This window comes from Cantharellus anzutake, assembly GCF_015039405.1.
Source record: "Cantharellus anzutake strain C23 chromosome Unknown EI90scaffold_28, whole genome shotgun sequence".
Taxonomy (NCBI): domain Eukaryota; kingdom Fungi; phylum Basidiomycota; class Agaricomycetes; order Cantharellales; family Hydnaceae; genus Cantharellus; species Cantharellus anzutake.
The window spans coordinates 157,248-182,440 of record NW_024066978.1 but is presented as its reverse complement, the minus strand read 5'-3'; the positions used below and the strand labels follow the sequence as shown (position 1 = coordinate 182,440).

Genomic DNA, 25,193 nt, shown 5'->3' with positions numbered 1-25,193 from the left:
TAGTAAGCAGAACCCTTCAGGCACAGTGCTCCCCTTGAGTCACTGAGGCCAAGGTCCCTCCTTGATAAGTCTCCAATTCCATTCCAGAATCTGTTGGAATACAAGTCACATGATGAAACTGAACCGGAATATCCGGGAATATTCTAGGGGTTACTAGGTGCCTGCATAAGCACTGGGCATAGAAGAGCCTGGAATATTGTTGAGAAGTATAAATATGGGCACTGGAGCGCCATGTGTATTTTAGTTATATTTTCATTCTATATTACATCTGGGTTGCGAGTGAACTGCTGAAGCAGGTTGCCATATTTGGAACGCTGCATTTACAACAGAATCATCTGAACTCCCCCATTCTAACAGTTCCACTGGACCACTTTGGATGGAATTGGTATCACTGGAAAGCTGCAATTTAGGAGGTTTTTATTGCTGTAAGGGGGCAAGGGATCTACCACCCTAATGAGAAAGAGAGGGAACCACAGAGTTGGGAGTGCTCAGGGGAGGTTCAGATGATGAGGAAGGAGGGGTGTCAGGGCACACCTACCTGACCCGGCTCCACCTGGCCCCAGCTGTACAGTTGTGGGCATGTGACCCTTTCCTTTATATAGCAACCATGCGGGGAGATGAGACCTTTACCCTTCTTCTCATCTCATGCCCCACATAGGCAAGTGTATATATTCTGTTTAGTGCCAAACATAATCAAATGAGTCAGTGACACAAAGAAAATGACTGCATTAATACTACTAAGGCTATCCACAATAATTTAAATACAGAGGATAAGAACCAATCAAAAGCTTGTTGTCTCAAACATGTAGACTAGCTCAAAGGGCTTCCTGTCGGTGCCTTTTGTTCGATGCAAATCAACATCGATGGAGTGGGGAAAACCATCAATAGACATTTCCAAGTTCCGCATCTGGGAGATGGGGATCACACAACTCCGGGGCATCAGGATCAGGATCTGACAGGCAAGAACCATGATCGAGTTGATGAGCATTCTATTATCACAGCCCCCAAACAGTCTATCAAGTGGACATTGAACTTGGGAAAGGACTTACACTGCAGTGATTGTCTTCGAACCTAGAACGATGAAAGTTTATAACAACATTGCCCTTATCGAGTCCGACTGTATAAGTTTCTGTATTCATACGCCACAGCTAGGCATCCTAAACTCACAAGTCGGGTTTGTGGCATGGGCTGGCCCCGCTCATGAGCAATCACAGCCCTCCTCCGGGCAGATGTTAATGCATCAAGAGGAATAGATGGTTTATCACTGCCCCTCGTAGGCGCAGTCAACTTCTTTCGTACTCTAGACCGCATATGTAAGCTAGCGGAGCACAGGAGGCCCTATTAGTGACGGTGTCCAGAGTCAAGGAAGAATGCTTATGCTTTACTTTGTGAGCATGCATAAGGGATACATGCAACTGAAGGTCTGAAAACATCCGGGAGTTCTTTTAGGAGCCTCAAGAATGCCTGAGAATAGGCTTACGATCCCCATTATGAGAGTAAGATGCGAGAAGCCAGATCTGGCGAACTAAAACATCGTCTGGGTCCAATGCTTTCTACCGGAAGATAATTGCAGCTGTACTTACGGCAACTAGCCCGGTAATAGATTGAACACAGGTTATGCTACCCGTCGCAATAGCCCAGTATATTATTGTGTTGATAGCACTGTCCGTTCTGTTGCAAAGCCGGTCAGTCCTGAGTTGCTGCACTTCAATCATTGATTCACTTTCTAAAACCAGTCTTCCGGTACCATAACAGGGACGTCATCAACACCGCTATTGAAGCGTCACATACCGCCTGGCGGATTTACGTGGAACAGACAGGTCGGAGTGTTGAAATTGAGGACTACACACCTGCATCACTAGCCAAGCTGTAGCTATCCAATCCCACTTCTGGACGATTTCAGCGAAAGTCGACGACATGTCCCTGGCGCCATTGTCAAATCAGAATAGTGATGCAATCTGCAGTCATGATAACACGTACGCCTTAGCTTGAAGTGCTAAGAATGAATTGCACGCCAGTAAGGCTTCTGAAATGGACATGGACTCCGAACCCACCTATGCCGAAGGCTGCCGCAAACCAGAGGGTTTCAGTCCATGAATGTGAAAATGCTTATTGGGAACTTACCAAACTGCGCGAGGGAAAAGACTTGCTGTGATTATGAATGGGTCAGCATCGCAAGCGAATTCAAGATATGATATCAACGTACCACGGGGGCAGCAGCACAAATACTCGAAGATACTGACGGTAATCTTATGATTAATAAAGGGTCAGTAACGCCCAGAAGCACTCACAACTCCAAATTCGATACACAAAAAAAGTCTGCACGGTGACGGATGTCACTGACGCAAAAAGTTGGTATATGACAAGTTGCCTGAGAAAACCATTGAGCAGGGAAACTCCCATCCTTCAATCATAAAGCGTGTGCACCATTTTCCTTGTTGCAATTCATCGAGGTTGGAGTAATTTTCGATCTGCCACCTCCAATTCACCCTAGTCACCATAATCCTTGAAAGCAAGAACCACAGGCCGTCAAGACGGAGATACTCCGAGGGTGCCAATGCCACATACACTTGGGTTAGGATGAGAAGCCTTCAGCATGAGGCGAAAGTTATCTTCTGGTCGCCTGAAAAGCACCGCAGGGAACGAACCAGAGAAATCCAACCTAACGTCACACCAAACATTTAAGCCTCATCAAACTTGAGTCAACAATCAATGAGGACGTACCGCTCGCCATGTCCATTTACTATCATGAGGGAAACGGCCATAATAAAAGACGACCTGCACAGTGAGTATCCCGAAAAAACTGAAACCGTCGTGTGAGCGTGCAAACGACTCGGATCAGGCCATCGGTTCCATCTGGAAACAGGGTGCTTACACCGCGCAGATGATATTCCCCAGAAGAGCACCACCGAAGAGCTGCTCCACGTGGAAGGGTATGGTTTGGACCATGACGGACGAACGGAGTAAAGAAGTAGACAAGCCACTTGGAGGAGAGAAAGGGAAAGGACTAAATGTTCTCTCGTACTAGGCTGGCTCATATACAACAAGCGTGGCAGAGTTCGATTGCGCGATCGACTACGGCCGTTCCGTCGGAATAAGTCTCCATCCATGCGTCCGAATTAAGTCAACGGGTGTGTACGAACCTGGATTATCCATCAAGGATATAAGGATACAATATATTCGGTCAACTCTGCAACAAAGCTAGGGCATGACTTGAGAGCCATCGCTGGTCCGTGAGAGGGTAAATGGAAGTGGCAGGCAAGGAGGGGAAGAAAGAAGATACTAAGGCAACAAAAAATCAGATAGCAGTGGAGCTGATTTGAAGAGACGACAAGGATGACGTGGACAAAGCTTGGGATGGACGCTCCACATTCTTGTCGCCAAGTGGATAAATCTCGGACGCCACGCATGTCACAAAATCAGAAGCTGTCTGAGATGCTACTTTAAAAAAAACAACGAGCCATAAAAGGGAGCTTGAATAGAATCTGACGCGAGCCAACCAAAGAGCACAGCAAATTCTAGACCCAAAACTTTAAAATATATGCCTAGTAGGGAGGAATACTTAAAGTGTCCTCATTATCGTATCCTAGAGAACAGGTGGCAAAAAAGCTTGATGCTGTGGCGAAAGCGAGGCAATAAGAGCGAGCTGATCACCGTCATCACAGGGATTGATATCAAGGATTCCTGATTGTTTCCCCATCTCCTAGCCGCATGAAAAACCACCGGGTGCCCGTCCAAACTCGAGAGAGACTGACGAAAGAGTCGCGAACTGCGGCTTGCACCTATTCCGTTGCCTCTCAAACCTTCCCCATCTGAGAAACAAGCCGAATGATAGCCACCGAGCACGAATGCCCATTAGGGGAAGACCTTCCGTCTGCTTACAGCGTAGGCCTACCGCTTGCAGACAGGTCATCTGAGAAGAGTGGAGCACCGTGAGAATTACTAATTGGGTCGCAACTTGATGCAACCGTAAACATGATTTTCCTTGCACGCACTATGCAAGTCTCATCCGCCTAGTACAGAGCAATAATGTCCCCTCCATCAGAGCACCTAGGCTGCTCACATCCCATTGGTCACGAATGTCTCCGCGCAATGGGGACTGGATTTTGTCCATCAATTTCGAAATACATTTTCGAATTCGACCTACACAACCGCTGGTACTATTATGTTCCCTGGGCACCCAATCGCACGACTGATACCCAAATGTGTCTTGGTCATATGGACAAAGGATGGAATATCGTGTATGCTAGGGGCTCTTCGGGTCTCCAGAATCGTTGAAAAAATAACTAGACGAATGAGGACAGGCCTTTGTTACCGAGGCGTAGACGCAAGCTCTGGTCGACAACAAGAATTGGCAGACAGATGGCGAATCCTGTGGTGCCATGTAACAAGGTGCGTGGTTTACTAGGGAGAGCATGGGTGTGGTTCGTGGAGTGTATGTTGACTACGGCGAGAATAAGGATAAATGGGGTGACGACAAAGATGATTGCGACTATAACCAAGAGGGGGGAAATGACGAGCAGCGCGTTTCCCCTGATCATTCGTTGATTCCGTCCATGCCTTACTTTCGCCGCACGTTGAATGGTCTCGTTCCCAGCCTCAACTATTTCGATCGAACATTTTCGGACCCTCCTGTCTGCTAAAATAGATCCTAATTTCATTTCCTGACTGTTGTTGAAGGGCCAAAGAGTGTGGGCCAGCATTTGATCAGTTCCCCGGGCCTTTTCATCACAGCGCAGTTCCTTTCACAACCAATACCCGACCATCCCAAAAATTTACTTCAAACACCACAGGGGAAAGTAAAATGAAAACGGAACCCTTGCGAGCGAACAAGTGATTGGACGAATGGGAAAAGCAGAGGGGAAAGTACAATAGCTTGCATGAATAAACGCGCTCAGATTGGCATCCCGATCGAGGGGATGACATCAATAATGATCCGGCAATTAAATGCGAAGATGGAAGGGTTTACATATGTAAACCTTTGACTTTTGATCCATATCGGTCTTCCAGGGTGCCATAAATTCCCATAGCGATCTAAACTCTTTGGTGGATGAGACTTCCACGATAGATATACCAAAATATCGATTGTAAGGTGCTACAACTACGAATAGCTAGATGCGATATCTGGTAATGGTTTTCGTGGGATAAGCTAATAGTACATTCCAGTCGTTACTCAATTACGTATCACCTTGAGCGCCCCTCTGTTCCCATCGAGGTATGCATTGATGTTATCGACGGTGTCTCCCCAGAAGATCTATGACAAAAAAGAAAAAGGATAATTAAACAACCAATGCTTCCTACATGATATATTTTTGTCTACCCACCGAATAAAGGTTCTCATCCACATATCCGACGTGTGGGGTCAAAGTGACCCTCCTATCCTTCGCCAACGCCCTCAACTCATGGTCAAGCGGCAGGGGTTCGGTGTCAAATACGTCGAGCCCTACACCAGCAAAGATCCCTTCCTTAATGGCCCGAATGAGATCAGCTTCTTTAATGAGTGGACCTCGAGAGGTGTTGATGAGAAAGGCGGTGGGTTTCATCAAGGAGAGGGTGGAGTAGTCGATCAATCCGACGGAACCTGAATGCAAGGGATCAGTGCGACAAAAGCAAGGAAGGGAAAAGTGAAACTATCCAAACATACTCAATGAAAGCACAATATGAATTGAGATCACGTCAGAGGTCTTGAAAAGTTCTTCCTTGGTGGGGATAAATTTGACACCTTCGGCATCGCAGCGTTCCTGGGTCAAGTTCGGCGACCAAGCTTGAACTTCCATTCCAAAGGCTTTTCCAAACTTGATAAAAAGATAAGATAAGAAGATGTAAGATCACCGCATTGAAAACAAAGATGAAAATATAGGCACATACATTCGCCGTGAGTTTCCCTAGATTGCCAAGGCCGACAATGCCGAGCTTCTTCTCACGGAGAGAGGTAGGAACGACGCTCTGCCAGGATGGAGCCCCGTTCACTGTATTAACGTGTTCGTGAGCGAGACCTCGGACAGTCGCCAAAAGCAGCGCCCAACTAATTGTTCACATATAATTGAGGAAGTAGGCCATCAGAGTCATTTCAGGGGAACAACAATGGATCAGACTCAACGCATGTTCTGCAGTTCCTTTTCCATGATACCCCGTCCCCACAACAGTCTTACCGTGATCAGAGGCAGCCTGTACATCGATGCTGGCATTCTTCGGCGCAGTTGTGGTCAATAGTTTCAATTTCGGTAACCTCTCCAAAAGCTGTCGAGGGAATTTGGTTCTCTCGCGCATCGTGACGATGATCTCGTATTTCTCAAGACGATTCACGAGTTTGTCAATATCGGAAATTTGAATGGTGGTGTCAAAGAGGTCAACACTGGCTCGAGGAAGAATGGCCGACCAGTCTGTGAACTTCAAAGCGACGTGTTGATAGTCGTCAAGGACGGCGATCTGGGTCAGGCCATTGCCAACGTGCGCGTATGGGTCGAGATGGGACATGTTGCTGATAGTGCCGAGAAATTTGGCTGATGATTCAATCCGAGACTGCGTTTGGGTAAGGTCGGTAAGATCCTTAGCATCTCTCTTGAGTCTTTATACCGCGAGGGAGTGGAAGCACCGCAAAAATGATAATCATAAATGCCCCATGTACAAATCGGCCGCAGTAAATCGGGTCGCATAAAATAGATCAAGTGACCTGGCGTCGCCAAAAATCCATAATTTCTACCGTGTCTTAGACAGGACGACATGCTTCGTTCTACCTTGATCTCACTGCCAGGAGACGCATCGCATGGCCCCCTTACTCTCTGAGCGACATTCCTGCCACTCGAATCAGGCTGTGGATGAGAGCAACTTGCGTAAGCTACGGCCGTAAAAGACAATGCGACGTGATCGGATTATCAAAGACTTCTAGAATTTAGTTTTTGTCATCATCGCTTCGAAGAAGCCTTTATCATTCGGTCCTTTACTAATCACATCTTCACTGAGGCACCTGCATGTTGCGCTTTGGATTTGAACACTTGTCGAATTTTGGTCGGGCTTGATTCTTCCAACTGACGTTTCGGCTCGGATTATTAATGTGAAAGGTAGCCCGGCGTCACCGCCATAATTAACAAGACACGCCGCGCTAGGTGGCTCGAATAATCTTATTTTCTACGAAAGTCGACTCTGATCAGTCCTCTCATCCCGACGCAGCCACAGTTTCTCCTTGGCTGCTCCTTCAATGGGAGACAAATGTTCCTCGCGCCTTGCGGAAATTTCTATGTCGCGCGCGGCTTCTCGGGCCCGCTATGCCGATGATGGAGATTTGCTTGTTCTATAGGCTCCCCGCCCGATCGTTTAGAAAGTTCGAATAGATTCTCACTTTGTTGATACTCTCACATCCATGTTCGCCTTGACATCACGCCAGTGGTGGACGGGGACCATTACAACACCATGCTATTTGAATGTGAAAAGACACCACGAGTCTATTACCAGCTTGATTCACCGTAGAATCCCCAGTTCATTCTCACTGATTATGAAGTTGTTATGTGTGGACTGAAGCTACGAACCCTCTACATATCTCCTTGCGACTCTTATCAGTTCAACTTGACCACTGATCACTGCCGAGAAAGCCCTCCGCTTGGGTATATGTTGATGCCGCCGCAGCTCATGGTGGATTTCTACCCTTGTTCTCGTGCCCCTTGATGCTGCCTATGGCACTCTTCCACGGCTTGACGTAAGCTGGACTGGTTCATTTCGTTCATGCCGGTCGGCGCAGCTGGTTTATGGCCCGACTTCTATCAGTCTTGTGATCAAACATGAATCGAAAAGCGAGACTAAATCAAAACGACATTCCCGTTAGTGGAGAGATGTCCCCCCAAAAAAAAACAGCCCTCGGGATTCCCGCGCTGTGCCCTGCTTCGCAGGTCGGACGGGATGCGGTGCTTTCACGACCCTGTTCCTGTGAATATCCGCGATCCAAACCAAGGTCCCAAGAAAGATTCACGAACCAGATTGTCAATGAGCAATTTTTTCGATATAATCATGGAAAACGTTCATGGTGCCTCCGGAGACTAGCCGAAATGTACACCGGTGACCCACCGTCACACCAGACCACACATCATAACTCCAATAGAGAGCTGGGCTTTGCCTATATCCTGCGAGCGATTTGTGTGCACTGTGCCGCCACAACACTCCAACTTGTATGGGAGGATTCAACCGGGAATGCTACCCTTCAATCTAAAATCCCTGCTGCTAGCACCAACCAACAACCCAATCAGGCCTTGGGGCCGACTCCATCCTTGTTGGACCGTGTTCCAGACAGATAGGTCATATCGCGATATTTCAATTGTCACAATATCGGATTCACCGGGGTTCAGCAAGGAACAAGCAAATCCTCTGAGTGCGGATGGCAGTGATTCAGAGGATACTGGAAACTCAAGATAGAGCTGGGAGACCTGAGAGTATGTAAAAACTCGCGGAGGATTACAGCTCCCCAGAGAAGAGGGACAAATCTCCTGGGAAAGTCTAGGCAAAGCTGCCTATGTGAAGTCCCAGTTTAAACCACTCAGGACTCCTGAGGAATGCGCTGCAAAAGCTGCAGGGTGGGAAGTGAAAGCTTCCAAATACCGAGAGAGGGATGCAAGTCTCTGCACTGGACAGATGAGCCAGCAACCATCCTTCCCCATGGGAAGAATGGTAAACTTACTGTACTCTACACCTGAGCCAAGTGGCTCAGGAACACAGCAACCCACTCCCACCCAGGAAGCACCCACTTCGTCAAGTCCACAGCTCAACACTGTAGCCCAGGCTATGTCATCACATCCAATGCAGCAATCGGATGTCCAGATGAACAACCCAGAGGAAAACCCTCCTCCAGGGCAATAACTCTACCCTCAAAAAAAGGGAAAGTGACACAGTAATATGCCATTGAGGCACCCATGAAAACACCTTCCCCCAACTCGAGGCCCCACACACAATATTGTATGTGAGGAACTGCAAGTAACAATTGCAGAAACTTCTACTCCATCTAACCCAAATCCACCACCACTCATGTGTAAACACCATTTACACATGACTCCTCATGGAACAAGTGAGGAGGAATACCAAAGATATACAATCTTTGGGTTGAAATCTACTTTCGAAACTCCCTTCTTCTTTTATTTCCCTCCCTTTCCTGCGATATCCATGTATCGCTGTTTACTTTAAAGTAATGGCCTCACACCCCTTCATTTTCTTTTATTCTTCATCCTTATTTCCCATCCTCTTCCTAAATGTACACATCGGCCACTTTGTAGGGGCAATAACAAACTTTCTTTAAAGAAAAATTATTTTTTTACCTTGAATTCAATTTCTTTTCTTTCTTCCTAAAACCATGTATGCTTCACACATGTAATGCAAAGGGGGAGAATGTCAGGGCAATAGCCCTGAACCCTGAGTCTGATGTAACAATGGTGTACATAGAGTCACGTGGCTAAGCAGCAACTTCCTGTTACTGCTTAACACCACCGCAAATTGCACACCATTGTAACACTTACAGCCTGGTGTGCTGAGTGACCCCCTAAGACCTCACAGGGGACCTCAGGATGTTTGCATGGGGCCTAAAAGGCCTTTGGCACTATAAATGTCCTCAGATGTCCTAATTCAGTTTGATTCAATGATTGCAAATAATTGTCCTGGAATGCCATACTCGTCCATCCCATGGTCCGAACACACTTTACATAGTTGAATAGCCCCTTTGAATAGCTTCCAGAATATATATTTTGAGACTGAATTGACCAATAAATTGTTGAGAAAATTCTTTTTTGGATGCAAGTGTTTGGGTTAGTGTGGCTGTCCAACTCAATGTCTGTGCACAGTGCTGGCCTGTCAGGGTACAACCGGGTCTGGACTGTTTACTCATGACTGATGACACATCAACCCCAGACTGGCACTGCCCGATCACTATCCCCAGACTGACACAGACATGTAATACATATATTCCCTCTTGTAAAGCAGCCCCACATTGCTGAGTACCCTGACCTTATCATTTCCTGAGTAGCAAGTGGGGAGAGTAACTTTCTTCTCTCATTTTCCCCCTTGCTGCTCAGCTGGAATCTCCACCACAACCCGCTCTATTGGGTTCCTCCATTAAAACTGACCCTCTCCCTTTTGGTCTCAGCTCCAGTGAGAGCTCTGGATTCCTCAACTTAGAGACCAAGCAGCTTGGTACTCTGACATGGCCACTGTCATATCCATACAATCCCGACCTCCGCTCCGGGCTCCCGGAACTCCGAACCTGACTTCCGGAGTCCTACTTCCCTTCCATCACCTTCTCCTTGCCAACTCCCAAGAGGTTATCCCACCTCCAGCTCCAACACCACCTTCGGTCTGACTCCGGAACATTCTGGGTCTGACCTCATCCTCAACACCTTCCAGATGAGCATGCAACACCTATGTTCCCGACTCCGGACCTCCGCTCCGGAATCCTGTTTGCATCTCTGTCTCTGGAACCTCTGGTCTTAGCTCCAACCTCGGACTTTGACCCACCTCCACTTATACCCATTGTATTGGTTAGCTCATTCCATTTAATTACGTTTGCCAATATTCTGGAGTTTAACCTCCGAGTTCGGACTTTCCGGACTTACTCCGGACCTTGCAACTATTGCATTGTCCATTTCAATTCCGCTATTCTCCCTCATTCCTATTTGGGCTGCTGCTTCCTTCTATTCAGTCAGCTAGCCATTCCCGACTCCCATCCTCCTTCCTTCCTCCTTGGGCCTTGGCCCTTCATTCCTCCTTTGAGAAACACCATTGAGTCAAACCCTTGACCCTTGGTGTTGTTCCTCTTTCCATCTCCCTTTGTCTCCTTTCATCCTACCCTTGTTCCTTTTGATTCCGGACCCCTCCTTATATACAATGTACCTAGTAACTTGTAACCTCAGTCTGAAATCGACTTGAATTCCCCCAAGAGACTTCCCCTCTGCTAGATCCAAAATTAGGGACCCCTAGGACAACCAGCAATGGCACAGCGCTCTGCACGAGTCGCTGAGGCCAAGGTCCTTCCACGCTAAGTCTCCGATTCCACTCCGGAGTCGTCCGAATCTGCCCATTCTAACAGCCACTGTCTGGAGGGGTGTCCAGACTGTTTCCCACGGTGTCAACACACTTTGCATAGTTGGATAGTCCTTCAAATAGCTTCCAGAATATATAATTTGAGACTAAATTGACAAGCAGGTTATTGAGAAAAATGCAAAATACTTTTTTGGATGTGAGTCTTTGGGATTGTCAAGACATGGCAAGGACGGAGCAAGCATGCCTGGACCTTTCCCCAGAAGGGGGGCCAGAGGTAGGGGATGAGTGGAAGGACCATGGCCTCAGTGACTCAGAGGGGAGCACTGTGCTTACATTTGGTAATGCTAGTGTTTGGTCCTTAACTTCAGGACAAGGGGGTGTGAACTCTGGGGGAATAGTTGTTATTGTCGGTTTTGCACTGAGGTGCCATCAACTACAGTACAGGACTTATATACATAATACAAGACAAATAGGAACAAAGGGAAAACCCAAGATGGACTTACCCACTTGCTGGGTTGGCAATCTCATGAGAGAATTGCCTTATTGAGCACTGTGGAGTGAGTAGTTGAAGGGTGGGATTAGCGACAGCTATTGGATAGTTGGAAAACCTTTGCAGGATTGGCAGAGGTCCTAGGAGGTCTGTAGTAATGTTGGGCAGGTAGGAATATTAATAACCTTCTATGATTAGGATAAGGGGTACCAGAGATGGTACTGGAGATTGGAGGCAGAGGTGGATCAGAGGTATACTGGAGGGTATGGTGGAGGTGAGGGAGGGGACGGACTGAAGGTGAACCAGAATGGTGGTGGAGTAGGTCAGAGGTTGGGTGGAGTTGGTATGGATATGACAGGGATAGTGCTGGGCCACTAAATTTCAGTGACAGTCATCAAATTCCTGGGTCACTGATATCCCAAGTGTCATGACCAACACATCCCAGGGCTCCATCAGTGGTGAATCAATGCTGATTGTTAGAGACTGGATTTGAGACAAAGGATATATCTCCATGGTGGAGGGCTTTGGCTTCAGCAACTCAGACCAGGAGCACTGTGCCAAGTTACATGTCTGTGCCCCAATTTACTTACTGGCAGCGAGAACTAAAAGGGTGGATAACTCTAGTCGATTTTATCACTAGGGTGTAACCTATCTACAAGTTATGTATATATAGTTACATAGAGGGTGGGCCTGTGAATGGTGGGACCAAGCAGAGCAGAGCTAACAGAGTTACCTGTTAGCTGACTGAATATTGCCGACAAGTTGGGTTACAGGGTTAGTGGAATGGTGGACTATAACCCAGACATGGAAAGGAGGGATAGGCCTGAAAGTAGGCTTGCAGGGCAAGCAAGTGAATTGCCCAGTGGGGGCGGGAGTGCACTAGCAGACGTTGGAGCTGTCTGGAGGCCTTCAGGGATCCATACTTAGGGAGGCATAGGTAATATATTGAATTGAGGGGGTGGTGACCATCAGGGGAGTTGGAGGTAGTTGCAGAATCCAGAGGCTCCGAGGTTAGTGACGAAGGAGTGGAGGTGATCTGGAAGGACCAGAGGTAGTGGAGGGTGATGGCCATAGATGGATATGACACCGATAGGCGAATCTGCCAACCCAAAACCCAATCTAACCAGCCCTCAATCTGATGTCTGGCCCCCCCGCCCCATCGAGTGAGACTTGGCCAACAATCAGACCCTGGACCCTGCTGGCATTCCGACTTCACCTCCAGTTCCTGAGCCTTTGGTGCTCTGGCATCCAGTCCCTCTGGTTCATCCTAGGCTTATGGCACAACTCAGTCTTGCATCCCTGCCTCCTCTGCATCCCCCACATATTTTGCATCTTCTGTATTCTCTGCATCTGTTAGATACGGTGGATTTGGACGACTCCAGAATGGAATTGGAGACTTAGTGTGGAAGGACCTTGGCCTCAGCGACTCATGCAGAGTGCTGTGCCATTGCTGGTTGTCCTAGGGGTCCCTAATTTCGGATCTAGCAGAGGGAAAGTCTCTTGGGGGAAAATCAAGTCGATTTTGGACTGAGGTTACAAGTTCCTATGTACATTGTAGCTAGGCAGTAGAATTGTGGATTTGGGCTGTGGCAATTCCCCACTTCATTTCAAGATTATTTGGAGAATCTCCACCCTCCACTGTACATATGTAGGTACATGACTGCCATGCAACTGGAGGATTCATCCCATGAGTGAAGACATGTTACAGTTAAGGCATAACACCGATGGACTTTAAGATTGCCTTAGTCTTTGGCCTAGTCCAGATTGCGACCTTATAGACCATTGATCAGTGAAAGTTACCCTCAGCTGATCAACATGGCAGGTTACTCACCCTTATTGATTTCAGCTTATAGCTTGCTCCTCATGGTCTGACTCCTTGCTCCTGATCTTGTCTTGCCTTCGCATCTCCTGTGCCTTAGCCCCATGAGGCCTGTAACGAGATGCAGATTAACGTGTGCAACGAAGCGACCAGGTCAATGTCAGGGCAATAGCCCCAAACCCTGAGCCACATGTAATTAGATACATATAGTCACCTGGGTAAGCAGGAACCTCTGGGTAACTGCTTACACACTACCGTTAAATACACACCCTTGTATCACTTATGGCTCTGTGTGCTGAGCTACCCTGAGACCTCACACTTTTTTAAGTGTATGAGGTGTGTTTTACAACACAACCCACAAAAACTAATCAATCTTAACATCTGACTCGGTAGTGCCAATGGTGCCTAAGCATGCCCACAAGGGCAAGGTCACATCTGCAGTGATGCTAAAAAGAAATGAGCAGTTCATCAAGAAACCGCAATCTCCCATCATGGGAGATTCAAATCAACAGCCGTCATCAGACGACAATGAGGATCAACACGATCTGGCAATAGCAACCACCTCAGGGCTGGCCCCTGAAGGTTTTAGAAACTTACGTGGAGTAAGTGTGGGGCTGAATACCCCTAGAACTCCACGATATACCGATCTAACCCAAGCTGGGGAAGATCCTTCACCTCCTCACGAGGTGATTGACTTGTGCGATAAACACGTAAGTGCTGAACAATCAGCCCAAAAAGCTGATTGGATAGAGTTGCAGGAAACTCCAGGGCCCAACTATCCCCTGGAGTCTGTTGTAACTCAGGTTATGGCACCTCTGAGATGAACTGTAATGTTTATACAAGAGTAGAAACAGATAGAGTTCATCTCTGCAGTCATGTGACACATGAAAAGGAAATCAAACAAGAGGTAGATGTACTACAACAGAGTCCTCCCTCATGTCCCCAAGTCAAGCCCCAAAGGCAGACAAAGGGAAACAAAGGGAAGAGCCCCCGTGTCGGCTATCCGAAAAACTACTGGACTTGTTCCAGGTTCCATCTGAATGGAGGATGGAAAGCGAAGACCAACTTCTTCTCAGGCTGGAAGCCCAAGAAGGCACGAAAAAACGCCCTGAGAGCAGGATCTCCCAGAGCGCAGAAGCTCCAAAAGAACTTCCGCTGTTTACACTACCCCATGCCATGCCAGACAAGGCAAGGTCGCCAACCTTGGAGGAGGTCTCCGAGATAATGAAGAGGAGGCGAACCGAAATGAGGGAGTTCGCTGAGGAAGCCTTACGGGAAAGTAAGGAAAACCAGTGAACAGACCCCTCTATGAAAGGGAAGCACCCTCCACAACGGCCTCACCTAAACAAAGCGAGCATGGAGTGTTCACTCCAAGAACCCCTTCTGGAACCCCCAGAAGCGGCAATGTCAACTGGGGAGAGTCACTGCTTGCCCAACCAAACTTCCTCCTGGAAAACCAGGAATTGCGCATAATAAATGTGATAAACTCGATCCAAAAAAAGATCAAGGAAATGAACCACAATAGTATGGCTTGTCTAGAGATAACTCTAGAAAGAATGGCCAACGCAATTGACGTGTTGACTGAAAAAATCAGCAAGCAGATGGACTTGCTGAAGGAGATAAACTTCTCACAAAAAAGTGAGGAAACAAAAAAAAACACCCCTGGACCACAGGCCAGGACATAAATAGAACTCGTGAGAAATTCACGAAAAGAACCACCAGTGAAAGCGCACTGGAGTATCATCAGCGACTCAACAGAGACACTAAGGAGATCCTTCTCCCAAGGATAGGAGATGATGCTGAAAGAAGGCATTGTTCAGAAATTAGGAGGAGAATCAGCACGTACCAAAGGTTTGGCCAAATGTCCACCTTCGATGGACCTCTCGAACAGAGAGGTAACTCAACCACACTCTCTCAAAACAATGAGAGAATCCAAATACAACTTCAGGTGAATTTGCCTGAAACCAAAGAAACGCTGTGAGGAAGATTTCCCCCAGCAAAAACCCCCCAAAGGAGAGATCTCCATTGGATAGCGACCCCACGAAGGCAGGGGAGCAAGAGGAGTACCTGGAGAAATGGTACGAAAAGGCCATAAGAATGGCCAAAATGAGAATACTCACTCCCTACCCAGAGGGAGTGAAGCCTGAAGCCCTAAAAAATGGGCTGGCTTTCCCTGACAAGAAATGGTCAGGGGAGAACAACATGGAATTGTTCTGGCAGTGGTTCACAGAACTACTGGGATTCCTCGCTTCACAAGGATGCAAAGGTCCCCAATTTGACAAAGTCCATCTGGACTGCTTGATTTGCGGATTAGGGGGACCCACGTTCGACCTCGGAATAAGACTCCAAGACGAAACTCTCCTCAGAGGAGATGAGGGCATGTTCCTCGAAGTTCTCAACATATTGATGAGAACTTTCATTAAAGCCTCTGCCACATTGAACGTGACAAAGAAGTACCGCAACGTTAAATATGAAGCGGAAAAAGGCCTAAAACAGTTCTACCTAGAACTGTCTAAAGCAGCGTCCCAGATGGTAACACTGCCAGACCAGGCGTCCTTCAATTCCAGGTTCCTAAACTACATTCCCCTCAAATGGAAGAGGGAAATGATTGCTCATGATAGAATCAGAGCGGACTTCTCCTCAAACGAGGAGATGTTAAAAGCAATATCTTGTGTAGATGAGATAATCGATGGGCTGAAGATGTCTTCAGCCTACAAATCAGGATACTATACCCGAACAACTACCATGGCAACCACGAGCCGCAGTAGAGCCCTCCCATCAGGAAAGAAGGCTGAAGAGCTGAAACCCAGATGGAAGGAGGATACATCCTCGAAAAACTCGAGGAAAACCGACCAAAAGTCAGTTCCAATTTGTGGCAAATGCGGCAAAATAGGGCAAACGAAAGATTGCCCAAGACACAACGCAATGAGCGATGAAAAACCAAGGTGCATAGCTGCCATGGAGATCGTGAACACAACAGAAGAAGAGTCGGAAGACTCATCAGACGAAAAACCAGAGAACAACTCTGGTAACTCTGGAGCATCCAGCTTCGAATGAAGTAGAGGACCCATACAAAGGACCTCAATACTCACCTGACTCAGAGGGTGAGGAAGTCAACGTTGGGACCATAAGGATGGGCCCAATGTCAGTTGTCGATCACGACGACATAAATTACAAAATCAAACTGGCTGTAGCATGCCAGTTAGAAAACATAGCAGATGAAAAAGTCGCCGAAGCCTTGGTGGAAGCACCAAGAAAAGATGCCTTGGGGAAGTACCCAAGGAAAACAAGGAGAAAGGGAAGAAGGATCAAAAGTCCATCGAAACCCAGACCCCCTTGTTTGATGTGAAATTCCGCATCTCAAAAGACACGGGAAAATACCCCGCAAACAGACCACTCTCCACAAAGAGACTGCTGATGGCTCACATAAAAATAGCAGGTGTAAAAGCCTATGCACTATTTGACAGTGGAGCCAAAATGGACACTATATCGCCAGACTTCTGTCAGGGCACAGCCCTTGACCCCACTCACCCTCAGACACCCTCACCCCTTCCCTAACCACCCTCTCCCCACATTTCCCCATTCCCCCTATCCTTCCCCCCACTGTTTCACATAATGACGTGCGTGCGCGAACCTGTGGGAATGTTCTGGGCAAGCAACTTGCCCAGAAATGTACAGCCACAACCGTGGGAACATTCTGGGCAAGCAGCTCGCCCAGAACTTTCCCACGGGTCACACCCATTATGGAAAGTCGGCAGCAAGCGGGAACTGTATAGTTCCTAGGGTCCTTTTGTGTCGGCCTCACAGGGGGCTGAGAAGCTTACCCTTCTTCTCAGCTCATTCCCTGTGAAGGCTGAGGCTAGTCCTCTCAGCAACTTCGAGGAGTTAGCAGCTGGAGAGAGTACCCCAGCTTCCACACCTGGCCTCGCCCTCTGGCCACTCCCAGCTGGGGTCCGGATCCTGACAACTTCGTCTGTGCAGTCCACATCCCAATTCTCCAATTGGAGAACCCAGTTGTCCTTCAAATGGGGATGAAAGGAACAAGATCACAGATCCTGTTCAGAACAAACATGGACGTTGAGATCAACGGCCACATAGAAAAACACTACTTCGATGTAATTAACATCGATAGGTACGATGCCATATTTGGCACCCCCTGGTTAAACACAAACCAGGTAAGCTTAGACTTCCGGTCCCACAAAGTGAGAACGGTGAACAAGGGCAACATAGATACCCTTGGAGTCAGTGAAGACCATGTGATGAGATCACATGGATGGAAAACTCGAGCAAGAGCTTGAGAACAACCAAAAAAGAAGCCCCCCTGACAGGGAGGCGGGATTGAAACACACCTCAGGGTAATCGAAAGAAAGTACCCTGAAGGTTGGCCCAATCCTAGTCTGGAAGGACTCTCCATGAACAACCCCGAGTTCGAAATACTCAGGGAGTGGTGGAGAGAGAAATTCGAAACCGTAATGGTGCCAGTGCCATTAGAAATGCCTCCCTTGAGGGAGGTGAACCATCGAATCCCATTGAAGGATCTGAACAAGAAATTTTGGGAAAACACCCCGAGATGTCCTGCAGCACTGCAGGAAGCACTAGCAACCAAAATAGATCACTATGTAAAAGCAGGATGGTGGTATCCCATGAACAGCGAGTGAGCATGCCTGCTACTGTGTATCTGCAAAGCAGATGGATTTTTATGCATGGTAATAGATGTGAGGAATCGTAACTCAAACACGATCCTCGACATCACACCAATGCCAGACATGCGACTGATCCAAGATCGATATGTTGAACGCATATGAACAAATATGCGTGGATCCAGATGACATCCATAGGATGATATTCTCTATGCCCCACAGGATGTACAACTCAAACACGATGCAGCAAGGAGACTGCAACGCTCCCTGTACTTTCCAGTGCATGCTGACCTGGGAACTACAAGGAGAAGTAGGCAGATGCCTACACGTCTGGTTCGACGATATATTCACCAGCACAAGCTCGGTGGAGAACCACAATAAAGCATTATTGTGGTTGTTCACTCGCCTCAAGGGGGCAAAATTCTACATAAGCCGGAAAAAATTCCAGCCATTTGCTCCAATCCTAGACGTTCTAGGAAGCCACATGGACGAACAAGGCATCCACACCCAAGTGGATAAAATGGAAAAAATCCACAACTGGCGAGAGCCAGTAGACCACACAGGAGTCCTAAGATTCCTGGGAATGGTAGAATATCTATCGATATTCATGCCAAACATCAGTGGCTACACAGGACCACTGCAAAAAATCTGCTCAAACAAGCAGACATTCAGGTGGACACCACTCCACCAGAAATGCTTTGACGAGATCAAACATCTAGCATGCAGGGCTCTGATCCTGAAGCCTGTCCAGTGAAATCCACTGGAAAGCCTCTCAGAAGAAGAGAGGAGCAAACTCCACATCTGGGTCATAACAGACACATGCCCAGCAGGCATGGGTGCACTAATTGGACAAGGCGAAAAGTGGCAGACTTGCTGCCCAGCCGCATTCATGTCCAAAAAGTTCACCAACACACAACATAGGTACTTCGCCTACGAGCTCGAGGCACTGGGCATCCTCGAAGCACTCATGAGATGGCAAGACGATCTCATGGGAGGCTGTGAATTCACAGTAATCACGGACCACAAAGCTTTGGAATATTTCAAAGCGAAAAACCACAACTCAGGTAGACACCTGAGATGGCAAGCCTTCTTTGCAAGCTTCAATTGTGAAATAAAATACATGGAAGGCCAGTGGCAGATGCACTCTCATGGTACTATGACTCATCAATGGACAAGGATCTGCATTTCGATGACTATGTGTCGGTGGACATCCATCTGGACAAAAATGCAGAAGATACTATCCCTGACAGAATTGAGGAATACAAAGAACTGCTGCTAAGCAGTGCCCTGAGTAAAAACTCAGAGAGAAAGAGACTCGCAGCAATATGTGTGAGAAATACCCTAGAGGAAGCTCTAGGGGGGAGTGCCCAAAACCTGGAAGAAATCATAATTCCAGAAGAGAACCTTCGAAAACAATTCAAAGGAAAAGACCTCATTGAGGCAATAAAATCTGGATACTCGCAAAGCCAGATCCACCGGGAAATCCTAGAGAACCTGGGGAATTTCAAAAACTTCTCCATAAAAGATGGGCTGATAACCCAACTTGGAGAAGGAGGAACAACCCAAATAGTAGTCCCAAAAGGGAACTACGAAAGGAAGTTGATGAGGAAGGATACCCACAAGTTCTGCAGGTCTTGTGGAACTTGTCAAACAACAAAGAAAAGCACCAGGAGAAATCCCAGACTGCTTCACCCACTCCCGACCCTGGAGACACCATGGTCATCAATAGCCATGGACTTCACAGGTCCATTCCCAACAAGCTTGGGATATGATTACCTCTGGGTAATCATTTGTAGGTTGATGTCCAACATCCACCTAATTCCAATAAAAACAACAACGAACACATTAGAACTAGCGTTCGTATTTCTTTGTGAAGTTGTAAGACTCCACAGTCTACCACACTCAATCATATCAGATCGAGACTCGAAATTCACGTCAAAATTTTGGCACGAACTACACCGAATACTCGGTGTGCAGTTGAAATTCACAACTGCATTCCACCTGCAAGGCAATGGCCAAGTGGAAAGAATGATACAAAAAGTAGTACACATACTACGTGCAATGGTTAGACCAAATCAATGCAACTGGGCAGCGAAACTGTTGATGGTGGAATTTGTGATCAATGTGAGCTCAAACACATCGACAGGATTTGCCCTGTTCGAATTAATCTATGGCCATATGCCAAAGATGTGCCTAACAGCACCACCCTCGGACTACCCAGGAGTAAATGACTTCACCCAAAAGGCAAAGGAAAACCTCATGGCAGCACACGACGTGATAATACACAATCACGCCACTCAAACAATCCAGGCGAATAAGAAAAGACGCCCGGACCTGCCTTTGAGAAAAGGTGAGCTTGCATACTTATCCACAGATAAGCTGAACCTACCCAAAGGAAGGGCAGGAAAACTAAAGCCCTTATACATAGGGCCTTACAAAATTCTGGAAACATTTCCAGAGACGTCAAACTACGTCCTCAAGTTGCCACCACAACTTGAACAACACAGAATCCACCCAAGATTCCACATATCCCAGCTCATACCTCACGAGCCAAATGACCAAGAAATCTTCCCAAATAGGGAAGTAAACATATTCTATGATTTTGGGGAAGACCCTGATCGTGAAGCAGTAGTTCGCAAAATCTTAAACCACACGTGGGTTCACAACAAACTCTGGTTTAAGGTTAAATGGGAGCTAGGGGACACCACATGGGAACCCCTAGGAAATTGCAATGACCTTGTCCACCTGGATGAGTACCTCACATTACAAAATGTGAGGGAACCAGAAAAACTCCCTATCAAAGAAGACAGGGAACTCTCAGCATCACTACACCCCCAAAAACAGAGGCAGAGGAAGTAAAGCCGAGGGACGATGGCCCACAGCCAAGAGCATGGGAAAGTTCTGGGCGAGCAACTTGCCCGGACAGCCACACCATGTACTAGAGATCACATGGGCCAGGCAAGTAACTTGCCTAGACCACGTGAACCACAGGCTCATGTGTAAAAGCTGTTGATGAGCGACACTTGTGATCTCGGAGCTGGACTATGAGTAATGACTCAGTCTCAGCAAATATGCATGAAGAACTGATTGTATTACCTATAAGCGTGAAGCTAGAGGTAATGTACATAGTGTAAGTTACAATAGTAAATGAAACAGTAATAAAGGACTGTTGTAACTAACCTCAGTCTCAGCTAATATGCGTGAAGAACTGAGGGAAAAGGAAATGAATTCAAATGAATGAATATATCCGTGGCCTGGCACGGGTTAGTCCGAAATAATATAAAAGAGGTGTTGTGAGTTCCTCCAACAAAAGCACACACAACTGTGGCAAATCCCATGCATGCAAGAACAAAAACCCCTCCCACCACCATGAGAAACATAACAATGAAATGTCATTCTCTGGGGGAGGCAACCCTTGGTTCAATCCAAAAAAGCCACCGGACATCGAAATATGACAACCCAGGGAGCAAGGCTCCCCAGAACAACAATAACACCAGGTGCAGATAAGTGCCATGGACTACACAATGCACACGGCACAAATGAGTGCTGCAAACCAACAACCATCCGTGTTGCCAACAGGCACTGCATACCCCCAACCTCCTCAGAGGGGCTTCCAACCATACACGGTGCAAACTGCACCGATGGCACAACAAGCGCCATTCCAGGGGCAGCATTTGCTGCTGCAGCCCCAGGTATACTCCCCAGGGAACTTCCCTGGCCAGATCAACCCCTGGATCGGCCAATTCAGCCCAGGTCCAACAACACCCCAGCCAAATGCAGGCTGGGAATCAGCTATCGCATCAGCGGTAGCTGCTCAGACAGGTCAGCTCCGCGAGGAGCTGAAAGAGATGAAGTCCCTCGTAGGAGGGAGATGAGGGAGTGACAGTGGCTCCTCGTCCAGACCGTCCAAACGGGCACGGTCTGATAACTCGAGGGCACTGGGGGACATATTTAGGTTTACTCTCAGATGCATGGGCGCTATTCATTCGATTCCGAAGCTTCAGGTCCGCTATTGTATGATTGCCTGGGAGGTCGGGGTTGGGCTTGATTACGACCTCTCGATTCCTGAAGCAACGCCTGGATGATCAGGCTCCCAGTCTCCATTGGAATAGAATGATCCCCCGATAGAGGCTGGAACGTGTTTACGTACTCTTCCTTTCAGTGATGGAGCGCGACTACTTAGAACAGATACTGCTTCTTCGGGCGATGTCTCTCGTCATGCCTCCTTTCCACATCTGTGCGCCAGAATCAGCTGAGGAGCGCAATTCAGATTGCATGGGCTGCCGAGGCACCCTCGCTCATTGGTGTCCCATCTCTCCCTCATAGACAGCGCGCTATGTGTGAGGATTTAAATACGTATGTCTTCTGCCCTGCTCGTGTACCCCCAAAAGTCTCCAACCCGATTATCATTAAGTAAACAGTGATCTGTCAATCAGTCGTCCCCCTCAGGATGGAACCACATTCTGATCGTCAGTGATGGCTCGTTTGAAGTCGCATTGATATTAAGCCTCATGTTTTAAAGGTCAAAGTATGACTCTGTCCCAAGAGAGTCTCGTAGCGTCGCAATCGAATTCTCCGGCCAACACACTTAGAGGAGCGCGTCACCATTCAGCTGATACACGACATCAAAATTCCGCACCTAAGCGGCGTCCCCCTGCCCTTCCTGGGATATATGAACGGCCATCGCAGGAGGTGAGAGAAGTTGAAGAAGCTACAGCTAGGACCTCTTCTGAACATGGAGCTGGCTGTGAGTTAACTCTTGTTTTCGTTCATGTTCATTCGTAAGGTGAATATTCTCATATGATATTCAATTGATGGTGATCATTATCGAATTGTCGTACCATTCATCAGGAAAATGAACACGCTTGACGCAAATCTACAATCATTCACAAATGCTGTTGGTCAACTCGGTTCATCCGTCGCCATATCATCCTCGGCAGATGAACTACGCGATTGTCTCCAGAGGCTCCTTCGTTCTTTTCATTCTAACGCGGCCCATCTCTTCGAGGGCGGAGAGAAGGAACTGGCTAGCATACCAAAACCTAGGCGCCCAGCTTCTCGCTACCATACACGCACTATACGCTCCGCCTTGGTTCAGGTGGACTCCCCAGCTACCATCCCGGAGCAAATGGCTTCGTTGGCCCATAGCCTAACTACATTTGTTGGATGTCTGAATCAAATCCCGGAGTTCACTGACCAAGCCGTCAATGCTTCCACGACACTTTTCCACGATAACCTGATGTACTGGAGCTCATGTTTGAAGGGCCATCGGGCTGGTGGTAGGTTGGGTTTGATGTCCGTTCCCAGCGATTCACTCAACAGCATCGAACAGACCAGTTTAAACGATCATATATAAGGCAATACCTCAATGATCTCGCTACCGAGATAGGCGAGCACTGCGAGAGCATGTCACATTCCCTCCATGTATTTGTTGACATTGGTGAAGTGATCCACTTTCGAGAACAAGAGCCTATCTGATGTGTAACAGGGATACCCACTATAAAATTCGGCCAAACACAAACGACTAAAACCCTTCAAAATCTTTCCACTGTGGCGGCCCTGTTCGCTGTGGTTGATGCTACAGCAATTCAGTTCTCGTATCAGAGCTTCGGCACCAAGGCACAAAATGCTGTGAATCTGTTATGGATTATGTCTCTGGTCTTCTCTCTAGCTAGTGCCATCAATAGCCAGCTGGCATATCACTGGCAGTAAGTGATTCCTAGTTTGCTTGAGTCCATCCACGCAATTTACCGATCCCCGCATGCATGCCTACCATGGTTGATCTCCATATGGATCGTGCACTCACCTCTCATGTTCCTCGTTGCTTCTGTTCTTGCTTTCTCCGCTGGATTGGTCTGTTTCACGTTCTCGAATTTCCACCATTACCCAATGATTCCCATCCTCACCACGGTTTGCACGTCTATCTCCTCGTTTGCCGTTCTTTCAGTTGGGTTGTGGTTTTCCGGAGAACGGTGTGCATTTAAGCGAACTAACAGAAAAAAGACAAGGCTAAATATTGTGGGTGGATCGCGGAACTCTAATCCCCTTCTGCAGTGGCTCATTCAGGTAGTGCCAGCTGCGGTGGAAAACGTTAAGAGTTACTCCGGGTATCGAGCAGCTATCACATATCTCTGAAATTTGGGTGTGTTATTGCGGCCGACCCTCGACCGTGCCAAGCGACAGATCTCAAGAGTTACTCAATCCATGGGCGTCCCCAGACTGGATACACTTTTAGTTGCTGTATATTGACAAGGTAGAAGTAAAGGCTGGTCCACCTTTTACAGCTACCCCAAGGGTTTATATACATTCTAATTCATTCTAATTCATTCTCAGCACAAATAAATAGAGAAGCTTCTGTGACACTAAATTAGCATCATGACATAATTATCAGACAACACAACATCAATTGATGTTGTGAGCAGAATATAGACATGGGCCAGGGCCTCACAGGAGCCCTGAAGGCCTCCGGACAGCTCTGATGTCCGCTAGTGTCAGAGATCTGGATTGCTGTCGGAGTCGGAATACTTGGGTTTCTGTCTGAGTCGGGATCAGAGATTGTGGCAGAGGTCTGTTGGAGTGCGCGCGCGCGGATATGCGGGCAGAAATATGCGGTGCGTCCGGAAGTGCTGTTCAAGGTTAACAGAGTGGGATCACGGCCTCAGCGACTCAGGTGGAGCACTGTGCCCTGAGCTTGACGTTTGGGGGAGATCCCGTATTTACAAACTGACACTTATAGCGGACTTCAAACAAGACTTGCAGGCGGAGCGGACCTGTAGGAGGAGCGCGGACTCCGCGAACACGGACTCAGAGGGAGGAAAGCCCCTTTGCAGAAGGAGAGACTCAGACCAGACAGGGGGGGTACTCTAGTTGATTTCAGACTGAGGTCCCCAAAAGTATTTACAAGGTATATAAATAGGCAAGAGGGAATATAGAAAGGCCGGTCAGTCCGGCGCGGTCCGGCGCGGAGATAAGTGGGGATTGTCAAACTAAATAAGGACAAGAGCCCGTGAACTGGAAACGAGGAACAGATCACTAAACAATAAGTGGCAAGGGCTATTGATGAATAACTGAATGAGATCAATAACCTAGTGCCAATAAAGAGGGGATCAAATGCCGATATTGGCAGGGAAGCAAACAATAAATGGCACTCGGCAAGGAATGAATGATAAGCTGCCAAGTGACAAATGGCCAGAGGGAAAGCGGAGGTCAGCGCGCAGCGCTGATACAAGTCCGC

At 47.6% G+C, this 25,193-nt stretch overlaps 5 protein-coding genes across 5 annotated transcripts; 1 reads left to right on the top strand and 4 right to left on the bottom strand.

Annotated features, from left to right (window-relative positions):
* Window positions 1-702: 702 nt before the first annotated feature.
* On the bottom strand, window positions 703-3,394 carry EI90DRAFT_1226457 (uncharacterized protein). The gene is made up of 18 exons (XM_039051578.1): window positions 3,144-3,394; window positions 2,876-3,007; window positions 2,725-2,803; window positions 2,649-2,662; window positions 2,569-2,589; window positions 2,428-2,505; window positions 2,292-2,371; window positions 2,207-2,238; window positions 2,125-2,149; window positions 2,055-2,066; window positions 1,981-1,996; window positions 1,851-1,923; window positions 1,724-1,794; window positions 1,584-1,671; window positions 1,481-1,525; window positions 1,386-1,423; window positions 1,168-1,318; window positions 703-1,103 (listed from the first exon to the last, which is right to left on the bottom strand). Exons 2-18 carry the CDS (start codon window positions 2,947-2,949, stop codon window positions 1,017-1,019), a joined length of 984 nt encoding a protein of 327 aa, XP_038915325.1. The 5' UTR covers window positions 2,950-3,007; window positions 3,144-3,394; the 3' UTR covers window positions 703-1,016.
* Window positions 3,395-4,264: 870 nt separating this feature from the next.
* On the bottom strand, window positions 4,265-4,743 carry EI90DRAFT_3060843 (uncharacterized protein). Its single transcript, XM_039060522.1, has one exon. It carries the CDS (start codon window positions 4,701-4,703, stop codon window positions 4,287-4,289), a length of 417 nt encoding a protein of 138 aa, XP_038915324.1. The 5' UTR covers window positions 4,704-4,743; the 3' UTR covers window positions 4,265-4,286.
* A 430-nt stretch (window positions 4,744-5,173) lies between these two features.
* Window positions 5,174-6,477, bottom strand: EI90DRAFT_3145797 (D-isomer specific 2-hydroxyacid dehydrogenase; the record flags this gene model as incomplete). The annotated part of the gene is made up of 5 exons (XM_039065346.1): window positions 5,174-5,254; window positions 5,325-5,581; window positions 5,645-5,795; window positions 5,869-6,025; window positions 6,101-6,477. 5 exons carry the CDS (start codon window positions 6,475-6,477, stop codon window positions 5,174-5,176), a joined length of 1,023 nt encoding a protein of 340 aa, XP_038915323.1.
* Window positions 6,478-8,171: 1,694 nt separating this feature from the next.
* EI90DRAFT_2922785 (fibronectin type III-like domain-containing protein) lies at window positions 8,172-8,420 on the bottom strand (the record flags this gene model as incomplete). The annotated part of the gene is made up of 1 exon (XM_039054802.1): window positions 8,172-8,420. A coding segment is annotated over one exon (249 nt), but the record flags the coding sequence as incomplete, so codon positions are not given.
* A 14,352-nt stretch (window positions 8,421-22,772) lies between these two features.
* EI90DRAFT_3204913 (uncharacterized protein) lies at window positions 22,773-23,437 on the top strand (the record flags this gene model as incomplete). The annotated part of the gene is made up of 2 exons (XM_039066429.1): window positions 22,773-23,214; window positions 23,292-23,437. Coding segments are annotated over 2 exons (588 nt in total), but the record flags the coding sequence as incomplete, so codon positions are not given.
* Between the last annotated feature and the right edge of the window lie 1,756 nt (window positions 23,438-25,193).

Excerpts from the sequence above, each read along its gene's own strand:
- EI90DRAFT_1226457 (XM_039051578.1), bottom strand. The coding sequence starts at position 2,949 with ATGGTCCAAACCATACCCTTCCACGTGGAGCAGCTCTTCGGTGGTGCT. Across the intron at positions 1,672-1,723 it reads CGGAAGACTGGTTTTAGAAA|AACGGACAGTGCTATCAACA; the intron begins GTGAATCAATGA and ends GCTTTGCAACAG. Across the intron at positions 1,424-1,480 it reads TTACTCTCATAATGGGGATC|ACCTTCAGTTGCATGTATCC; the intron begins GTAAGCCTATTC and ends GGATGTTTTCAG.
- EI90DRAFT_3060843 (XM_039060522.1), bottom strand. The coding sequence starts at position 4,703 with ATGCTGGCCCACACTCTTTGGCCCTTCAACAACAGTCAGGAAATGAAA.